Here is a 19,571-nt window from a genome sequence, read left to right as displayed (position 1 = left end):
CAGCTCACGAAACTTTGAGAATTGCCGATTGACTGGGCTTAGTGTCAAATCAGTTAAACCCGTTGATTTTTCTCGATCGACGTTTACATTAATTAATATGTCTGGATCTTCAAATTATTTAGTTGATGCATCATCTCACATTGAACGTTAAGAAATGATTAATATGTCTACTTCGTCGAAATTCTTTAGTTGGTATGTATCTCGATCTCATATTTAGAATTTTATAATTATTTTATTTTTATTTTCTTAGTATTTCTCGTTTTTTATTATTTTTATTTTATTATAATTTATAATTTGATTGAATTAAATTCAATTGGATTGGTATTTATATTGTATTTGATATTTATTAAATTGAATATTTAATTTTTTTAATCCATTTATTTTTTATCATATTTTTTCAACATTAATATTAACAACAATGTTGGTGTATCAACCAAGTATACCAATCGTGAGCGAATTATAAGAAACTGTGAGTTTTCGGAAGGCCAGTAGAAGTCTCATTTTCAGTCATTCTCCTTGCGGTATTGCTGAATTATTTTGCGTCAGAAATGATTTGATTTGATTACCTTAATACCAAGCTATGCAGATATTACTCATTGTTTTTCTGAGGCAAAGTTACGTAGATATCTAATATAACAATTACTGTGTTGAAAATATATTTATTAAAATTATAAATGCAAACCTTTCCGAGCTGCAAACTGCTCCTACAGAAAAAGTTGAAAATTTTTATTTAGAAGTTAAGAATCTTTACACTCTTTCCACCCCTACAGAAAAAGTTGAAAAATTTTATTTAGAAGTTAAGAATCTTTATACTCTTTTCCACCCCTTATTGTAAAATACTTCTAGAAAAATTTTTTTTAAAATATAAAATAATTTGATAAAAATAAAATTTTATTACTGATATTTTTTAATATTATTCTTTTCATTATATTATCTATTTTTAATATTCTTTCATAAATAAAATATTAAATAAAGTATTTTCTTAAGTTGCTATTTTTGTTTTAAAATAAAGTTGCAAAGCGTGTTTAATGAGTTTTATTGATATATATAATTTTATTTAAAAATATTTTATAATTTAGGATGTAAGATAGAGAGTACAATTCTACCACAAAAATTGAGTATAATTCAGAATGCATGGAGTGTACATATCGTAATTTTGAATATATTAGTCTATTGCGTGTTATTACAACCACTCTTTCAATTTGTTAAATAGAATTTTTAACCTGTACTCTTTTTTTATAGCATTAGCCTATACAATTTTCTCATTTATTTAATATTAGTTAGTCATTACATATTATTTTGTTATTTCATGATGATTATATCGTTTGTCTAAAGCATGCAAGTGCAATTATATAACAACTTCATACATTCTAATGCACAAGAGAATATGTGGAAAAAAAATTAGGGCTCTCTTTTAATAAATGAAAAATTTTAATGGCGAGAAAATAGAATGGAGCAATCTAAACTTCAATGAGTTGTTTGGTTTATGAAAAAAGACTTTAGATGTTCAAGATAATAAATTTCATATCTTATTGGTGGAAATTCCATTTGTGTGATACAATCTTGTTAAGTTGACTGCCTCTTATCTCACCCGCTCCTTATCATTATTGTATAAAATTTTACAAAATGGAAAAAACATAAAAAATAAACAAAGAAGGAGGTGGTGGTTACCTAAATGATGACGATAATATAATGAAGAGTAAAAACATTAACCACCTTTCTTTTTTTTATGAAAAAAAAAACAAAGAACAAAAAGTTAACATGGGCCCAAAGCCCTTAGTCATTTAAAGGGGCATGTGAAATATAGCTTGATAGAGAATTGAAGTTATAAATGATTTCAAGAGAAGGTAAATTGAGCTAATTAAAAATTTAAATTAATTTTGTAGAAATAATTATAGTAAAGTAGGAATGAAATCACGAATTACGAGATATAGGAAAGATGAGCTTGTCACGAATGATTTATTCTAGTTCAACTCTTACTACTTAAGCCTACATCCAATCTCCAGGAATCTCATGAGATTTCTAACTATATTACCAAAATTAATTCGGGTTCTTAGTTGCCTCAGTACATTAACAAACTTTTTAATAAATCTAAATCTCTCTCCCTTATAAAAGCAATGACAATTTCCCTTGAGCTTCTAAGTTTTAATTCCTTTGTTTTGAAGATATAAAATAGGGATAAATAGAGTAAGTTTAAGAATAAACTATTATTATTATAAACTCTCTCTAAGAGTGGATATGTAAACAATAAGGCACTCAAATAATAAATAATTCACAGAAGGTTGGTAAAATTTAATGTGTGAATAATAACAGAGATTTATTCTTGTCGGCTCTCTTTCATTATCTGTTCAAGTTTTATAAACAAGTCTATTTGTATTCGAGTGTCATGAGTGATCTATTAGACTCATAAATCTTCCAGATGGAAATTACTTTCATTTTGTCTTCTTCTTTTCTTTGTGTTTTCTTGGATATCTGAGCTTGTTTGAGTTTCTCCAAAAGGTGAGGCAATGGAATAGTGCTTTACGGTGGAGACTTCCCTTTGCGCAACGTAATGACTAAACATTAAATGCTATGACAAAAGTAAGGTGAAGTTTATATACCAATAAAGTAGATAGGATGAATGTTATGAACTAGAAAAAGATAGACAAGACGAATATGTCCAAGGAAATAACTGTATTTAAATATCTAGTAAGGTTATAGAGAAAAAACAATTGATTGCAGATGAAAAGAATAGCTAAGGAACGAGTTTTGAAGAGATTAAAATCAACTATGAAAGATAGAGTATAAAAAGCATAGTAGTATCGGTGTTACTGATGATAGCACCAATGCCATAGAGATGAAAAAGCTCTTACAGAGAAGTTCAGCACAGGTGTTATTCAAAAGCCAACTTAGCACAGGTGTTAGACAATGTAATATTGGAGATAGATATTCAACACTCAGTCCCTATAAGAGAAGTTGATAAGCAATACCAATACTATGTACTAGCACATGTGTCAAACGAGTTATAAGAAGTTTAACACCGGTGCTACTTAATAGCACAAGTGTTAACTTATCTCAAAGGAAGAGCATCAAGACACAAGATAGGTGTAGTACTGATATTATATCAAGGATAATTAGATGAGATGAGATCAATTTGAACAAACACTAAGGGTAACACTAGTGTTGAAAGCTTCTAGTACTGGTGTTATTGAGAGCTTGAGTAAGAATGAAGAGAAAAGATGAAGGAACAAAATAGATAGCACCGGTGCTAAAGACGCTTAGCCAAAACAAGTTCTAGAAAAAGATTTTTAACACTACGTACAATTGAAAATCTCTACCATAAGAATTATAGTTAAGTCAAATACTTAACTAAGGTTAAGTTAATTTTAAAGAATATAATTTATGCTATTACGAATAAGCTATTACTTAAGTCAGTTTTAGCTCAATGTTTAGCTAGTTTGATTTTTAGTTAAGATTAGATAACCTATAAAACACAATTTTCTCTTTATTTTGTAATCATTAACACTAAGGTTTAACAGAAGCAAGTGATACCCTCACTAACATTGAGGGTATTCTTTATGAGTTCATCCATAACATAGTCGCCTCTCATTCACAACATTCAACATGAGTTTCCTAATCACTTTGAAGCGTGTTCTTAACCTCCTAAAGGAGAAGATAGTCAGGGTTGTTATCTTCAATTTCATGTTGCATCAACTCTACTGCCTTTGAGCTATCTGTCTTAACCACTACTCTTTAAAAGTGCAAGTCCCAAGCCCCCTTAAGACCCTAGACAACCTTTTGTATCTTAGCTTACAAACTACTTCTTGTCCCAATATTATATAAAAAGCCACCTAAAACCTCTCCATTATGATCTTGAGTAATACCCTATATGTCGCTCGACAAAAGCTTTATCCACTTTAAATGTGATAAAGCCCTTCCCTGAAGCTTGCCATCTTGCCTCAATACTCTCTTGAAACATATTGCATGTTAGTCTCGTATCAGACCAAGAAATACACACTTATATTTAAGCCATTAAGTCAGAGAGCTTTATTGTATATTGCTTAAAGACTCTGAGATTTTTATTGAGCCAAATTTGTTTGCACACAAGTGAAATCCATATCTCCTGCTTTATACCTTCCAGTAATTTTCAAAGGGACGGGTTCCATTCAAACCAATGTTATTGATCTCTTATAGAAAATAAAATAAATTGAAGTCCCGATAGCGCTAAGATCTACCAACAATGTTGAGCCAAGGTACAGTATAGGAAAGTATGGAGCACATCTTCACACTTACCATCACCAATAAGCAGTTCTCTCTATTACTGATACCTTTAGTTGCCCTATAAATGTTAGCCAGTAAGCAATTCTTCATATAAAGCCAGAGGAAAGCCTTACAGTATTATGGAACATTTAGCTTTCATATCTTCCTCTAAACACTATGTTAGTGAGTTACCTCCGATTTACAAATGCTACTGTAAGTAATTTTGGTAGAGAACTCATCATGTGATAACCACCTCTACTTGGGTTTGTCAACGCCACTCCAATCTCGGAGTGAGAACTTTCCAATGGCACTTAAGACTTTCATCCAGAAATAAGCACATAGATGTTATCAATTCCATCCTCCGAAGGGTGTAAATATGTTGCTACACTATCATTCATCATTTCCTTTGGTATAACTCTTATAGTATGCATAATTAAAATATCGTAATGTGGGACCTATGAGTTCATCCAAAAGCAAACTCTGCTATCATCTTTCATATTCCAAGCCAGACCTTTTACCATGTCTTCCTATGCACTATGAATCCCTTTCCACATTCTAGACTTGATCCTTCTTGCCTCAATTATGGGAATAAGGTCATTCCCACATTTGTATTTTTCTCTTAAAAACTAAACTTATAAGCCATCACATTTGTTAATCAGTCCCTAACCTAATTTTATCATAAATGCATATTTTGTTTCCAGGTAAAACGAAGGCCGATGCCTCGTTCATCTTCCCTTCTACAAATCTCTTTCCAAGTTACTAACAGTACTTTCCTTCTAGTATTTGAACTGCCCCAAAGGAATTTTTTACATTTCATGTCAATCTCATGGCATATGGAGGCAAGGAGTAAGGTAGATTCTATGGCATATGAAGGTGTGACAGACACAACCAAAGAGATTAAAGTGTGTTGAGTTGCTAAAGATAATGAATTAGCCTTCCAAAAATATAGCCTATTCTCCATTTTATCAAGGACATATTGGTAAGTATTTTTAGAGACCTTTTGTGATAAAGAGGGGCTCTAATAGATTTTCACAAGTATAATGTGTGCGTGAATCCCAAGAACTCAGCGATTTCTTACTTATGATGGTAATTGACATTATTAGAGAAAAGAATTTGAGATTTTTCATTGCTAACCTTTTCCCCATATGTAGCAAAAAAGTCATCCAAGCAAGCTTTAATGAGGCTTGCCTAGTCCATACTAGCTTCAGCATAAATAATTATATCGTCAACGAAGAATAAATGCAATAGCCACACCATTCTTACTAAGTCTAAATATGAGCCAATTACCCATGTTCACTTTATTTTGCTCTAGATAGGCAAGCTTTTCCATAACTAAAACAAAGAGATAAAGGAAAACAGGATCTTCTTGCCTTAATCCTCTCGAGGGATTAAACATATCTCCTTTACTACCATTATATAAGATTTGCATATTCGCTGAAGACTTGCAATGATAAACAAGATCAATAAAATTGTTTGGTAACCTGAACTTGCAAAGGCACCCAATCACAAAATTCCAGTTGACTTGATCATAAGTCTTTTCAAGATCAATTTTAAGGGCCATATACCTCTCTTTTTTTTCCGCGTTCGTATGGAGTAGATAATCTCTTGAGCTGAAATAACATTACCTGTACTTTGACGTCCATGAATGAAATTAAACCAGTTTGGAGCAATCATTAAAGGCAAAATACCCTTGAGCCTATTTGCAAGAATTTTGGTGACTACTTTATTAGTCACATTAACCACCCTCCTATTATGTCTCAATTGCATATACCTCTCTTCTATTTTGAAAACTCATATAAACCTCATTTACAAATAAAATACATATTGTATAAACTTTTATTGTATATTTTAGATTTCATTTGTACTCATTCAACTGTTAATTAACCATTAATTTTGACTTTTAAAGTTTTAATTTGGCTAAAATGCCCCACTTTAATAAAAATAATCTAAAAATCTATATTTGCCAATATACATACACACATGACTCGAAAATATAATAAATACAATTTTAAAATTTTTATTATATTGTAAAATTTATTATTTTTCTCATATTATAAAATCTTATACTTTTAATTTTTATCAAATTCATTGAAACTCAATTATTTATGTTTTTAAAATTGTTAAAAATATATTTCAAACATATATTTTTATCACCATATAACATAAAATGATATAAGCTTGAGGGATTATATAAATAATTTACATTTAAAATTGTAAATATTTTTTTCCAAAAAGTTTTTTAGAACATTCTTAACAGAATTAAGGGATTGGGCTAAATTGTATGTGTTCAAAATAAAAGAGCTCTATGTTTTAGGTAAGACAAAATAAAAGGGTAATAGAAGTATTTTATTCTATAATAAAAAAAAAATCTATACCCCATGTAATGAATAGAAGATATTATTCTTCTATTTAATTTGAGAAAAGTAGAGAGGGGAAGAAGAGATTTTTAAGTTTTATTTAAAAATCTGGCAAATAAAATTTTAATAGAGAAAGAACGGAGGAGGGAAAAAAAATAAAAATCAAGTAAAAGATTTCCACCATATTTCTTCATTTTTCAAAATCAAAATCATCAAAATATAAATAATATATTGAAATGATGACAAAAGAATTTAGGTAACTATCGTCATCCTTTTTAATTTGTTAACCACATGCATATTAAAAAATATTAGTAATAATGTGCAATTTAAATTTATTATCTCTTGCAATTAGAAATGTAAGAAATAACTTGTTTTATTCTATAATTTTTTTATTTCAATACATATTAAAAATATAAATAATATCTCATTTTATTCTATAATCTTTCACCTTGTTGAATTGAAAACTCAGTTTAAACAGTAATGCAAAGAAATATTTAGTGATTCACTGCCCATAAGAATTAAAAATTTCAACACCATATTGTAACTCAGAATTTATTACCCCATACATAATGTGTAAATATAACTTATAAATTATTTAAAAAATTTAAAAACTAAAAATGTAAAATAAAAAGATAAACTGAAAAAATAAGAATTTCATAAAATTGAAAAAAGACAAAGCTAAAAAGAAAAAATATTAAAAACAATTTTTTTGCCATTCATTTTTTGAAATAAATACTATGAATTTAATAATTTATGATTAAATTTTTTAAAAACAATAAAAATATTAAGTGTAATAGCTTTTTTTTACCGTATATATACGGTACAAATAATTTTTACTGAGCGTATACAGTAAAAAGCTATTATACTTTACTACAATGGATAGACAGATTTATATTTATAAACCCGTAAGCAATTTAAAACATTTAAATTTGAAATACATAAAACAGAACTTGACTGCATATTACTCTGACTTATAAATATAATATTATCTTTATTTTAAATTATAAGATATTTTTGAAAAAATTAATATCTTAAAATATAAAATATTTTAATAAAAATAAAATTTCATTAATAATAATTTTTTAAATATTACTCTTATCATATGTTTTTAAATTTTTTTGTAAACAGAGTATTATTTAAAAAGATATTTTTAAAAATTTATATTATTATAAAAAATTATGTGGTCTTAATTCAGTTATTAACGAATTTTAAAATAATTAATTTTTTTATGCATGGACTTTAAAGTAATTCTTTTTATTCTTATTTTAAAAATTAACATTATAAAGTATATTTAATTTAAAAATATTTTATCATTTACAACGGAAAGAACAGTTTTTTCTTAGATAATAACATGATAGCTTTAACCGCATGCTATTTATAAAGTATATATTTATTACATCAACTCCAATTTAGGTCAATCGCAATTCTTATCAATCACCCGCCATCAATCAATGAAGAAATAGGATCACACTCCGATTCGGTCACTCGTTTTTCCTTACCTCCTACACTAGCAAAGCCTCGTCTTTCGCTGTTCGTATTAATGCTTTCATCGTCATTACAGGAGTCCTATTCGACGATCCCAGTGCGATCGTAGTGGGCAGTTTAATAATCCTCTCGCTACTTTCCACTTTGCTTCTTTTTTTTTTTTTTTTAATTATTAAAAAAAAAACAGATAAACCACTATCTCTAAGAAAGAAGACTAGAGCTCGTCATTACTCTTTTGCTGTGAAAGTTACTTCAGTTTCTTCTTGCAAACCCTAAATTATTGATTTTCCTTCCCCACACACGTATATGAAAAATTGCACTGACGCAAACTAAAAATTTCGTTTTCAATACTTCCTCACCATTCAAGCCAGAAATGGGTGCGCCCAACTCTTACCTATTTCACCAAACCGGCGATGGATCCTAACCCACTTCACCGGCATTGCTTCAGATGGGAAAGGCCGAAGAAGAACAGCCTTTGCCTTCCAGTGTTGCCTCCAGTGATCCCGAGCAGAATGTGGAGGCAAGCTGTGGGTGTAGATGTTCAAAAATTCGGAAATTCATTGGCCTCAGATGTATTTTCGTCCTGCTGCTATCTGTTGCTGTCTTCCTCTCTGCTCTATTCTGGTTACCCCCATTTCTTCGGTACGCAGATCAGAAGGATCTGGGTTCCGATTCAAAATATAAAGGTAGGTTTTAGTCATTTATTCTCACTCTCATTTTTTGAGTCTGTCGGCAGCGGCATTTTTCTATGGGCATAGATCTGTTCCTTTTTCGGAGTTAATGGTTGTCTTTTCTTTCCGAAGTAAGGGGTCTATACGATTTGTGATATCTGTTTTGCTAGGTCATTAGAACTTTCATACGATCCAGGCAAAAAAAAAAAAAAAAAATGCAGAGGAAAAAGAAAACTATGTGATTGCAATTTATTCTTTATTTGACGTTGATTATGCATCAATGTGTTAATGGCGGGAAATGAATTTTAACAAGGATAGTTTACGTTGATTCGATTTGCTAAAACTGGGAAATGGAAGCAAGCTCCGTTCTAGTTTCTGATTGGACCTTGATGCATGAAAAGTCGCAGCGATTCCGTGATTTTATCCTTTATTTTTGAACTTTTTTGATAAACCAAAAATATAGTCGGAAACGAATTTGTTTGTCATGTCAAGTTATCTTAATTAGGAAATTGATTTTCTCATACCTATTTTTAGTATGGTGTGAGGGCTTTAATCATGCATTTGCATTTTAAGATTGGTTTTGATGCCACATTGAACGTTCTGAACTGGACCTCACATAGGCCGCAACTTTTTAACATTGTTTTCTCTATTTTGTGATTGTATTCTGGACAATTGGTCGCACTTATTGAAGGGGATGTCAACTCGAGGCAAGCGTTTTGCTTCTTTTGAAGCATTCAGATATTACCACTTCTATAATCATATGGTTTTCGACATGATTTTTTCTTTTGTTACATTATCAATACTAAAACAATTTTTTCTAGTTAGAGTCGTTATACTAAGTTTGTAACATCTAACACTGGCTAACAAGCTTGTGTGTGGTGCTGCGGTGATCACCCAATGTTAGGCTTTGTTTGGCAGATCGGATCTTATGTATTATCATATTATTTAAACCAGAAAGGTTGGAGTTATTTCAAAAACCTTTTTATTTTTGGGCCATGGTATTAAAAAGAAAACTTTGTTTGGGACTTTTCTTCTCTGAAATTTGGTATTTAGTGCTTCTATTAGGGAAGTAAAAAATTTATTAGCCATGTAAACCTCCATAAGCACTGCTGTGACACTAGACGGTCAAATGTTCTTGTTGCATTTTCATTTCTCACAAACGTCCTTCTCATCATGTAACCACCTTATGCAGCACGTTTTCACCAAGGCAATGTTTAAATTTCCACAAATATGTCTACCACTGTTGGAATAAATGAATAAGTTACAACCATTAGGTGATAAATTCAGGCTAATAAGTGGAGCTTAATGGGCAAAGGAAAGAGCTAGTAGAGTAAGATATAAATAGTGAAACTTTATAGCGGAAATGAGTAAGGTGGAAGCTTGTAGAGAAAACAATCTGAGAAGCAGAAAACGGAAATTTTTTGTTGGCAGTTCTATTTCCTAGTGCATAGTTGAGGCAGCATGAGATAGGGATTTCATCTAAAGATATTTCTTCTGACAACATACATTTTCATGGTATGCTTAAAAGATGAACTTTAGACTTTCCTCTTTAATTATTAATTTGTTCTTCCTTACTCTGACATACGTAACTCTTGTCTCTTCTATGCTATTAATGCATGCTTGTTCTTTGTTAATGGTTTTCTTAAACAATATTTGATGCAATTTGTCAACCTTGTTTTAGGTTTGTTTTTCTTTGGGAGGCAATTACTTCTTATCCATCTTATAATTTATCTTTACAATTTATAGTCATTTCCTTGTCCACATTCAGAAATGAGCAATGACATATTTAACTGGAATGAGCCTGAGCGTGTCAACTTACTTACATGCTCATGCTTGGCTACCTACAACATTCATCTTAACATGTGTAATAAATCCATGCTGATGCAGATTGAGGCTTATTTTTATTAGCAATGTTAATTAGGGTTTTTGATTTGGAGATTTTATCCTTGTTTGCTCAAGGAAATGCAGTGCTTAATTATTTCTTGTCTGCATCTGATTTTATTTCTTAAGAAACGCTTTTACAGCAGGCTATTAATATGCCCCTGTCTTAACTTTGGACTTTTTGCTTTATTAGTGACAATAAGGATATCTGAGTTTGCTGTTATGTTCCTGACTTCTTGTCTTACATCACCTGAGTTATTCCTTTTCCAAGTTGATTAAATATTTTTGAGCTGTTTAACAATCGTTACACATCTGATATTACTTCATTGTCTAATACATTGTTTCGAATGATCAAGAATGCAAATGTGTGAGAGGAGGCATGTGTGCCTACTATTTGATATGCTTGGGTCATGCTACCTTTCATGTCAGCCATGGGTATTGACTTTCAGTTTTGTGAACCAAGAACCTGACATTGTCCTATTCATATAACTGTGCTCCTCAATACTCACTCCAAGTGCTTTAATATGATATGTGATTGTGTGGCACTGGATGTATATTATTAGGCGTGACTATATGATCTTCTCACTCAATGATCTTGTTTACTTTTGCAGGTCATGATATTGTTGCGTGTTTTATTGTTAAGAAGCCAGTCTCTCTGCTGCAAGACAACATTTCACAGCTTGCGAATGACATTTTTGATGAGATATTAGTTCCCTCTACCAAAGTATCTCTCTCTTAATAATTTCCTTCTAACTTTCATCTATATCTTGTTTTTTGACATATTGATTCCTTCCTCCTTTTTGGAACAGGTGGTTATATTGTCTCTTGATCCCCTGTCTGGCTTAAACATGACCAAAGTGGAGTTTGCTGTTGATCCTGATAATAAATACTCTGGAATGTCTTCAGCTTCTGCTAGTTTGATAAGATCATCTTTTGAATCTCTGATTTCAGGCCAATCAGTTCTCAGGCTGACTTCGTCCTTGTTTGGAAATCCCTTATCTTTTGAAGTGCTAAAATTGAAGGGAGGAATTACTATAATTCCTAAACAGCATGCATTTCTTCTGCAGAGGCCACAAACTCTATTCAACTTTACTTTGAATTCCTCTATTCGTGAAATACAGTCAAATTTCAATCAACTGACAAGTGAACTGGAGTCTGGACTACATCTGGCATCGTATGAGGTCTTTTATTCTTGTCTTTTACTTCCTTCCCCTTCTTTTTTTATCCAATGTACTTGAGGTCATCTCTAACTCTGAAGCTATGATTATGTGTCAATGCCACCACAAAGTTCATATTTGACCTGTACTAAAATCTGGTATGGGAATCGGTGTGTTGGTTACAAGCGAGTCATGTATACAGAAAGAATAATATATCATGAAAATACAAGCTAGCTAGTATTTAAGTTTCTTTGATGAAGTTTTGCTAAATTGTGTAATTGGACCTTTGATGTATGGAGATGTTCCCTTATCTCGTGTAAAGAATCAGATGACTTGCTAATCATAGACTTTTAGCTTCGATGGACCATGTTGATTCTAATCGCAATTTTTTAATTGGAATGCAGAACTTGTATGTCATCTTATCGAATTCTGAAGGTTCAACAGTGGCTGCTCCTACTATTGTTCAATCATCTGTTTTATTTGCAGTTGGGAATGGGGATACTCCATCAAGGGAGAGATTAAAGCAACTGGCAAAAACCATCACAGGATCTCATTCAAGGAACCTTGGCTTGAACAACACTGAATTTGGTAGGGTTAAGCAGGTTCGGCTTTCATCTATCCTGCAACACTCCCTTAATGGTAGTGATGGCAATGGCACTTCTAGGTCACCAGCTCCTGTTCCTCTGCCTCATCCACACCACCACCACCACCACCACCACCACCATCACCACCACACTACCACCACCACCACCACCACCGCCGCCACAATGCCCATCTTGTTCCGGCAACTTCACCTACACCAGCACCTGAAAGTGGGAAACAAGCAACTCCACCTGAAGTTGGTTCTCCTGCAGCTGCAAAAAATGTGCCTCCAGAAGGGAGTAGTTCTCAAGCTGAGCCTCCTGTTTGTCAATTTGGGCATAGAAAGAGGTCTTCCCAAAATGCTGGAAAGCATCCTCATTTGACACCTGCGGTTGCACCTAACATTGCTAAACACTATCCCGTTGCCTCACCAAAAAAACAAGTTGAACCACCAGGACTTGTTTCTCGTTCAGTACCTGTATTAAGTCCTTTGCCAAATGTAGCTTTTGCGCATGCTGAGGCCCCCCCTAAGACTGAAGCAGCTAGAGAACGTTCTAGCACACATTCTCATGAGCCATTGCCATCTCCATGTGAGTATGCTTGATGATCTATTCATATTGAACCTGACATGTTCGTTTTGAATTAGAGGCAGTCCTTTTCTGAGAATTGTTTGTATGCCTTGATTTTATATTATTCTTCCCTCATTGAGAAGGAAAAGATAATCTGAATGGGCACTAGGTCTACCTATATTTAGAGCATAGGGAGGAGTTGGAGTTTCACTCCTTTTTACTTCCTTCACATAATAATGATCTTTAATGCAGGATATATGCCTCTAAAGGAAAATTCCCAATATCAAATCACAATTTGCATTTCCCTTCCCCCCTTCATTGCTATGCCAGTGTTTCTTGTAATTTAGATGCATGCAGCAATTCCTTTGCTCATCTGTTCTCCCTGTTTCCGAGATTGATAAATCTTCTAGGTTCTCTTTAGCTTTCGGAATTTGAGGTTCTTATTTTGTGTCAGTCCATGCTTTTATGCGCTGCATTGTGATTATACATCTGATAATAATGTCATGTGTTTTGCAGCTTCTGCAGCTACACATGGGACTGAGAAATGGACAACTTTAATATTAGTAGTACTTTGTGTTACATGTATAACAAATGACTGAACTGTATTATTCGGACAGACAAACTAGAGTACTAAGAAAGTGAGCTACGCGAAAGGGCGAGCATCACATCCGAGTGGATATAAGTTGTCATTATGTATGTAAATAGTTGATTGAAGAGGTCCAGACGAGACGATGCATGCATTTTGAGGTCAAAGACCAAATGGCAGGCCCTAATGACATGCATTGCCCCCTGTATTGTGTACCCTATAACGCAGAGGGGATAACACGAAAGGAAGAAGGAAGCAACCGAATTAGCCTTGTGTCTCTCACCCTGTTATCCTCTCCTAATTCCATCTGTATGCTTCTCTCTACGGGTGAAAGGGGGGAAAAAAATGACAGTTGGGTAGATAAATATGTTGGCCGAACTTGACCAGAATGGTCATTTTCTAGAGGCAACGGAATGCATTTTTGTCGTTGTGATGTTAATGCTTGCTTTCTTATCTCTCCCAGTTCTTGGACAATGTGAACAGAGTATATAAATAATTGCTTCACTGAAATATCTCAACTTTGTTGGCTTAAATTCTTTTTATTTTTTATTTTTCGGGTGGATGGCTTAAATTCTTTTTAATAGTTGTAAACTAGTATGGCAAATTATAGATTACTTCAGATTAAGTTGTTACAATAGGATCGGGATATGAACTTTCAATTACTTGTCACTTGTTTAAGTGATGAGGATTTTCACTAGTGTGAATCTAAGTTCGACGTGCGATATACATGTGTTTTTGATATTTCTCAACATGTGATATTTTATTAAGGGTGTGTTTGCTTTTGGAGGGAGGTTGGTTTGGACTGTTTCAGTTAAGAAATTTTGGAGGAGAGGGGAACACCCCCTCCTCTCATATTGATTCCCTCTAAATTGGATTTCTTAAAAAAGAGTTAAATTTTTTGACCAATTTGCCCTCAAACATTTTGTTTATATTCCATATTTATCCATTGATTGAAAAAAAAAAATTAAAAAAGATTGACGTTCGCATTATTATCCAAAACTCTCTCTCTTTGGTGCTTATTGTCACTCTTGTTGCTTGGAAGTGACCTCATCTCATTTTAGATATTATTTCATTCATTAAAAAATATAAAATATTTTAAATTACATTTAATCCTTAATAAAGTAGTCGCCTACTTTTTAATTAACCTTATTTTTTTATATTTATTCTTATTAAATACCCTACAATAAATATAAAATCATTATTAATAGGAGCATTTAAAAAAAAAGATAATAATTACACCTCGAAAGACTAAAAATACCTTATATTTTTTAACATTTAATTTCTCAAAAGATACTTTACATTTTTGAACAGAGAGAGTGACAAAGTAATTTATTTATTTTTTATAAAAAATATTATCATTATAATTGGTTTAATATCATTATACAAATTTAGAATATGATAGGATGAGACATGAGTGTAAATTTTCATAATCGATTCAAGGTGTAAAATTATTTTATATTCAAACCAATTAAAAAAATTAAATTAATATATAAGGATATAATAATAAATTAATTGTTATTTCTCTTCTCTTTTCCTTCCAAACCAAATAATAAGTAATTAAAAATCCCTTGCCTCCCCTCACTTTCAATAAAACCAAATTATGTTACATTGAAACCCTCCCCTCCTTTGAACCAAATATGCCTGTTAAATTGCATGTATTTTGTTGCATGTTTTTTATTTATATTTATGTGAATTAGTTTCCTATTTTTCGAGACTAATCAATTTGTTAATTAGTGAATAATTCAATTGTGATTTAGAATATGAGTAGCGGTTTTCTTTTAATTTTTTTAATCTTAAAGATTACATATATTTATATAAGTGAATCTTGGCAATAAAATTAGCACTCCGTTTAATTATTGGTAAAGGAAAAAAAAAAAGATGGAAAATGGATGAGAAAATGCAACAGGACTCAAACGAAGAACGACGCTGCCAAAAACGACGAGCATATGCGACGCGGGCTAACAAACCAGTGCTGGATGTGCACGTTTCGCACTATGATTGGGTAAAAAGCTCGGGATCGTTATGACAATCAGGTAATGAAAGCACAGAGAAGACGGGGGCAAGGGAGGGGAATGCGCGCCAAAAATAGAAATGGGATTTTGGGGAGGGAAGCACGAGGCATAAGAGGAGAGAGGTGGAGGGTTTGTGCTCACGGGCTGGAGATAACAACGTTGGGAGTGGGAGGGGAGTTGTATTTCGTATCACTCCGGCGCCGGACTGCTTCTCTGGCGCTCCCTTTTGCTTCTCGTCTCCCTGCTGGCCTTCGCCGTGTTCAGGGTTTGCCGCCTTCTCTTCTCTTTGCAATGGCTAATTTCAGTGTCCCAAATACAAGAGGAAAATATTTGATGTTTCGTAATCGTTCCGGATAAATCTAAAAAGCAATAAAAACTGTCATTCGGCTTTCCCTTATCTGAGCAATTCTATTTATTAGCATGTAACTTGGAACTGCGAATTATCGAAGAACGGTGAAAGCCTTCCGCATTATTTATTTATTAGATGCGTGGGAAAATCGAAATTTTCAGTATCGTGGTTTTTAACTGTTGTTATTGCGATATTATGTAACCTCTGTTCCACAAAATTTGTGGCTATGTACGGAGGGGCAAGGGGCAGGGAGCAACTTCTCTGTAGTCGGGGTCTATGCGTTCTCTTGCTTCCATGTTTCATCATTAATCCTATATTTATATATATAGACATGAGACATGATTTGTTCTATTTTTATTTTAACTATCATCTGATTCACATTTCACTGCTGTCGAATCTGCAGGTGTTACATGGGATTCCAGTAAAACGTGCAGTTAGCCTTCTTTGCTGTTTGGCTTCCAAAGTAGTGTGGACAGCATTCACGGTAGGAAATTGGCCGCATTTAGCGAGTCTCCATTTTCTTGTGATAAAAGGAGAAACATTCCAACTATTTTCCTTTATGACATGTTATCAAAACAATTTATGATGGGTTGATTTGGCCGCTGGTCAGAATAAGTCATCTTTTTATACTTATTTGAATCCTAACGCCCTTTTCTCTTGATTCCTTCATCTTGCGGTGGCATGGGTTCTCTTCTCATTGTTAACATCATTGGACTATCTTTTGTCAGACGCATGGTAAACTCCCAGTGAAACTGATTTGTTGGATCATATAAATCAATTCTAAATACTTGTCCATGTCTATGCCTAATAATTTGAATAGCAGCGTGTAAGGCTTTCGAGGAGTTGATCTTCGCGTCTATTTTATACCATAGACGATCTTCGAGTCTTTTTTATACCATAGACTTAATCCTTTAGAGTTTTGAGTTATTCCTTTTTATTTAAAATAATTATAAAATTAAAAATAAAAAAATTAATTTTGATGTTCATTGTCTCAAGATACTGGTATTTTCTTGCTTTCGTTTTGGTGACTAAAGGAGAACAGAACAGACTAGTCTATTCAGGAACATGACATGACTGGTTCTCAAAAGTGATGGCTGATAACGCACTAGAATGTTGCTTTCTTTCATCTATTTTCCGAGACAATCATGTTGGTCAGCACATCCTAGAAGCATGTTTTACATTTGTGCTTGTTTTGAATTTGCAGATGTCGTCGCCCCAAGAAAACTGATCTTCAGAGAATTTTGTGAGAAGAACTTCACTTGGAATGCACTGCTGCCATTTCCATCTGAATGAGAATGTTGGGAATGGCTGCAGCCATTGATCATCATCATGGATTCAAGCCATTTAGTCAATCCTATGGATGCATGCTTCAACGCTGCGGTCCCCATGATCACAACATGCTAGAATTTAGCCAAATTAGCCATGCTTTTAAACCAGCATTTGAAGCAGATAACATCCACCGCAGTTCCTCCACTCCATGTCTCCCCCTAACCACTTCAACGGAGGAAGAGCTTGGTTCTAATCCAAGGATTGCGATGGTTGGTGGATGTGGAGCTCCTTCACATGCTCTTGTTGTCGAGGTTGCCATAGCTATGGCCTCTGGTGTTTGTCTCAACCACTGTCAAAGGGGCTAGGTGATGCCTATGTTTTCCGCAGCCAAAATGGTGATGACATTGCTGTGGCAAAGCCATCCGATGAAGAACTTTTAGCCTTCAGTAAACCAAAGGGCTTGGGTGGTCGAATGCTGGGCCAACCTGGATTGAAAGGCTCAATTCGGGTGGGTGAAAGTGGCATACGCGAATTGGCTGCTTATCTCCTTGACTATGAAGGCTTCGCTGGAGTGCCTCCGTCAGCTTTGGTAAAATTCTTCAATGCTCCCTTTTTTGTTAATGATGCAGCTGAAGTTCCTCCCACACAATGTAAAATTGCTTCTCTCCATCGCTTTGTTGATCATGAATTTGACGCAGGAGAGTTGGGTCCTTCTTTCTACTCAGTTGCTTCAGTTCACCGGATTGGGATTTTAGACATTAGACTTCTAAATCTTGACAGGCATGCAGGAAATATGCTTGTAAAGAAAAATAACCGCAAGGGCAATGGAGTTGCTGAGCTTGTTCCGATAGACCATGGACTTTGCCTGCCTGAATGGATGGACGATCCATATTTTGAGTGGCTGCATTGGCCACAAGCCTCCATTCCTTTCTCAGAGTCCGAGCTTGAGTACGTGTACAAACTCGATCCGTTTAGAGATGCAGAACTGTTAAGAACCGAGCTTCCTTTGTTGAGGGAGTCCTCTATACGGGTTCTTCTGGTTTGCACCGTCTTCTTAAAGCAAGCTGTTGCTGCTGGACTTTGTCTTGCTGATATAGGTCAAATGATGACTAGAGAATTTTGTCGTGGAGAAGAAACAACGAGTGAGATAGAAAATATTTGTTGGCGAGTCATGTCTAACATCCCTTATGTTTGCAACGATGGGAAAAGAAAAGAAGAAACTGAAAGCGAGTTCAAAGTATTCCAATTTGACAATCAAATTCAAGATGGATCCAATGAAGGGTTGGGACTTCCTCAATTCTTGCAGATCCATCATGGAGTGCCTCAGGTGCCCAAAATGCCGAAGTTTTCATTTGCGGGATCAATGAATGGATTGACAGTACTGCCTCCATTGAACGACACAAACGATAATTATACTACAAATGTTGATACAGGAAAAACTAATGAGAACGCTGAGAGTTACACTGAGTGGGGTAGAGAAAGGAGTTTGAGTTTCTCTTCGTGGAGCCACAATTGTGAAAGTAGAGGCCTTTCCTTTGCAGGCCTGAACCTAAGCGAGTGGGAGTTGTTTCTGGATATTTTTGTGAAGCTTTTGCCTAGAGTATTTGAGGCTAAGAAGAGCAAAAAATGAACCAAAAGTTGGAACATCATGGAAGTTTAGGAATGTTTCCTAAGCCAGGGATGAATCACCGTCGCTTGTAGTTGTACATTGGTGCCTGAGAGACATTAATTTTGGTCATATATATGTATGTATGCTCGAGTTCTATATCACGCAATAGTGGAATAGCGATTGGTCAGGCTGAGAGGGCCAATGCCATCCTTTCCATTTTCATCTAAGCAGTCAATTTAGTATTGTAAACGAATGCTTATGGAATTGGCTGCTACATTGTTTTGTAAATAATTTATTTTGGTGATTCAAATTTCAAATTGTAATGGGCTATATTCATTTTCTCATGCTTTCTATATCCGACATGGTTTGCTTCTTTCTTGCTTTCTTTATGTTCGTACTTCATTAATCAGGTTGAATCTAGCAGGAGAGCTCAATACATAACATTATGAACTAAAGTTCAAATCTTCATTGAGAGAGCTATTTACATTTAATATTTGATCATACCTCCAATAAGATTGTCTTTAATAAAATGATACATGTGAACAACTAAAAAAAATTATGTTCATTATTCATAGTATTTCAACTCTTTGGTTATGATTTCTTTCTTTCTTTCTTTCTTTTGGGTTGTGAAAAGGCAAGTACAGAAACGAGGAAAATAAAAAACTAGAAAAAGAGACTTGACTCTGAGAGAGGGTTCTCTCCAGGCTATCCATATCTAACCAAAAAGGTACTCCCCGAAAGCGTTCCGTGTTGCTTCTAGAATACATGAAAATGTCAATCCATTTTGGTGTGCCAAAGTTTGAGT

At 33.8% G+C, this 19,571-nt stretch overlaps 2 protein-coding genes across 2 annotated transcripts; both read left to right on the top strand.

Annotated features, from left to right (window-relative positions):
- Positions 1-8,047: 8,047 nt before the first annotated feature.
- LOC129313070 (uncharacterized) lies at positions 8,048-14,060 on the top strand. Its single transcript, XM_054955914.1, is given in 6 exon segments — positions 8,048-8,767; positions 11,245-11,357; positions 11,443-11,814; positions 12,195-12,527; positions 12,530-12,962; positions 13,458-14,060. Coding segments are annotated over 6 exon segments (1,572 nt in total). The 5' UTR covers positions 8,048-8,529; the 3' UTR covers positions 13,541-14,060.
- A 1,387-nt stretch (positions 14,061-15,447) lies between these two features.
- On the top strand, positions 15,448-19,110 carry LOC129309440 (phosphatidylinositol 4-kinase gamma 8-like). Its single transcript, XM_054951022.1, is given in 4 exon segments — positions 15,448-15,804; positions 16,292-16,372; positions 17,093-17,493; positions 17,496-19,110. Coding segments are annotated over 2 exon segments (1,608 nt in total). The 5' UTR covers positions 15,448-15,804; positions 16,292-16,372; positions 17,093-17,177; the 3' UTR covers positions 18,788-19,110.
- The last annotated feature ends 461 nt before the right edge of the window (positions 19,111-19,571 follow it).

The sequence above is a fragment of the Prosopis cineraria genome, unplaced genomic scaffold, assembly GCF_029017545.1.
Source record: "Prosopis cineraria cultivar Desert tree isolate PC_DT_omini unplaced genomic scaffold, ASM2901754v1 PC1, whole genome shotgun sequence".
NCBI classification, from domain to species: Eukaryota; Viridiplantae; Streptophyta; class Magnoliopsida; order Fabales; family Fabaceae; genus Prosopis; species Prosopis cineraria.
This window is presented reverse-complemented; position numbering and strand designations above follow the sequence as displayed.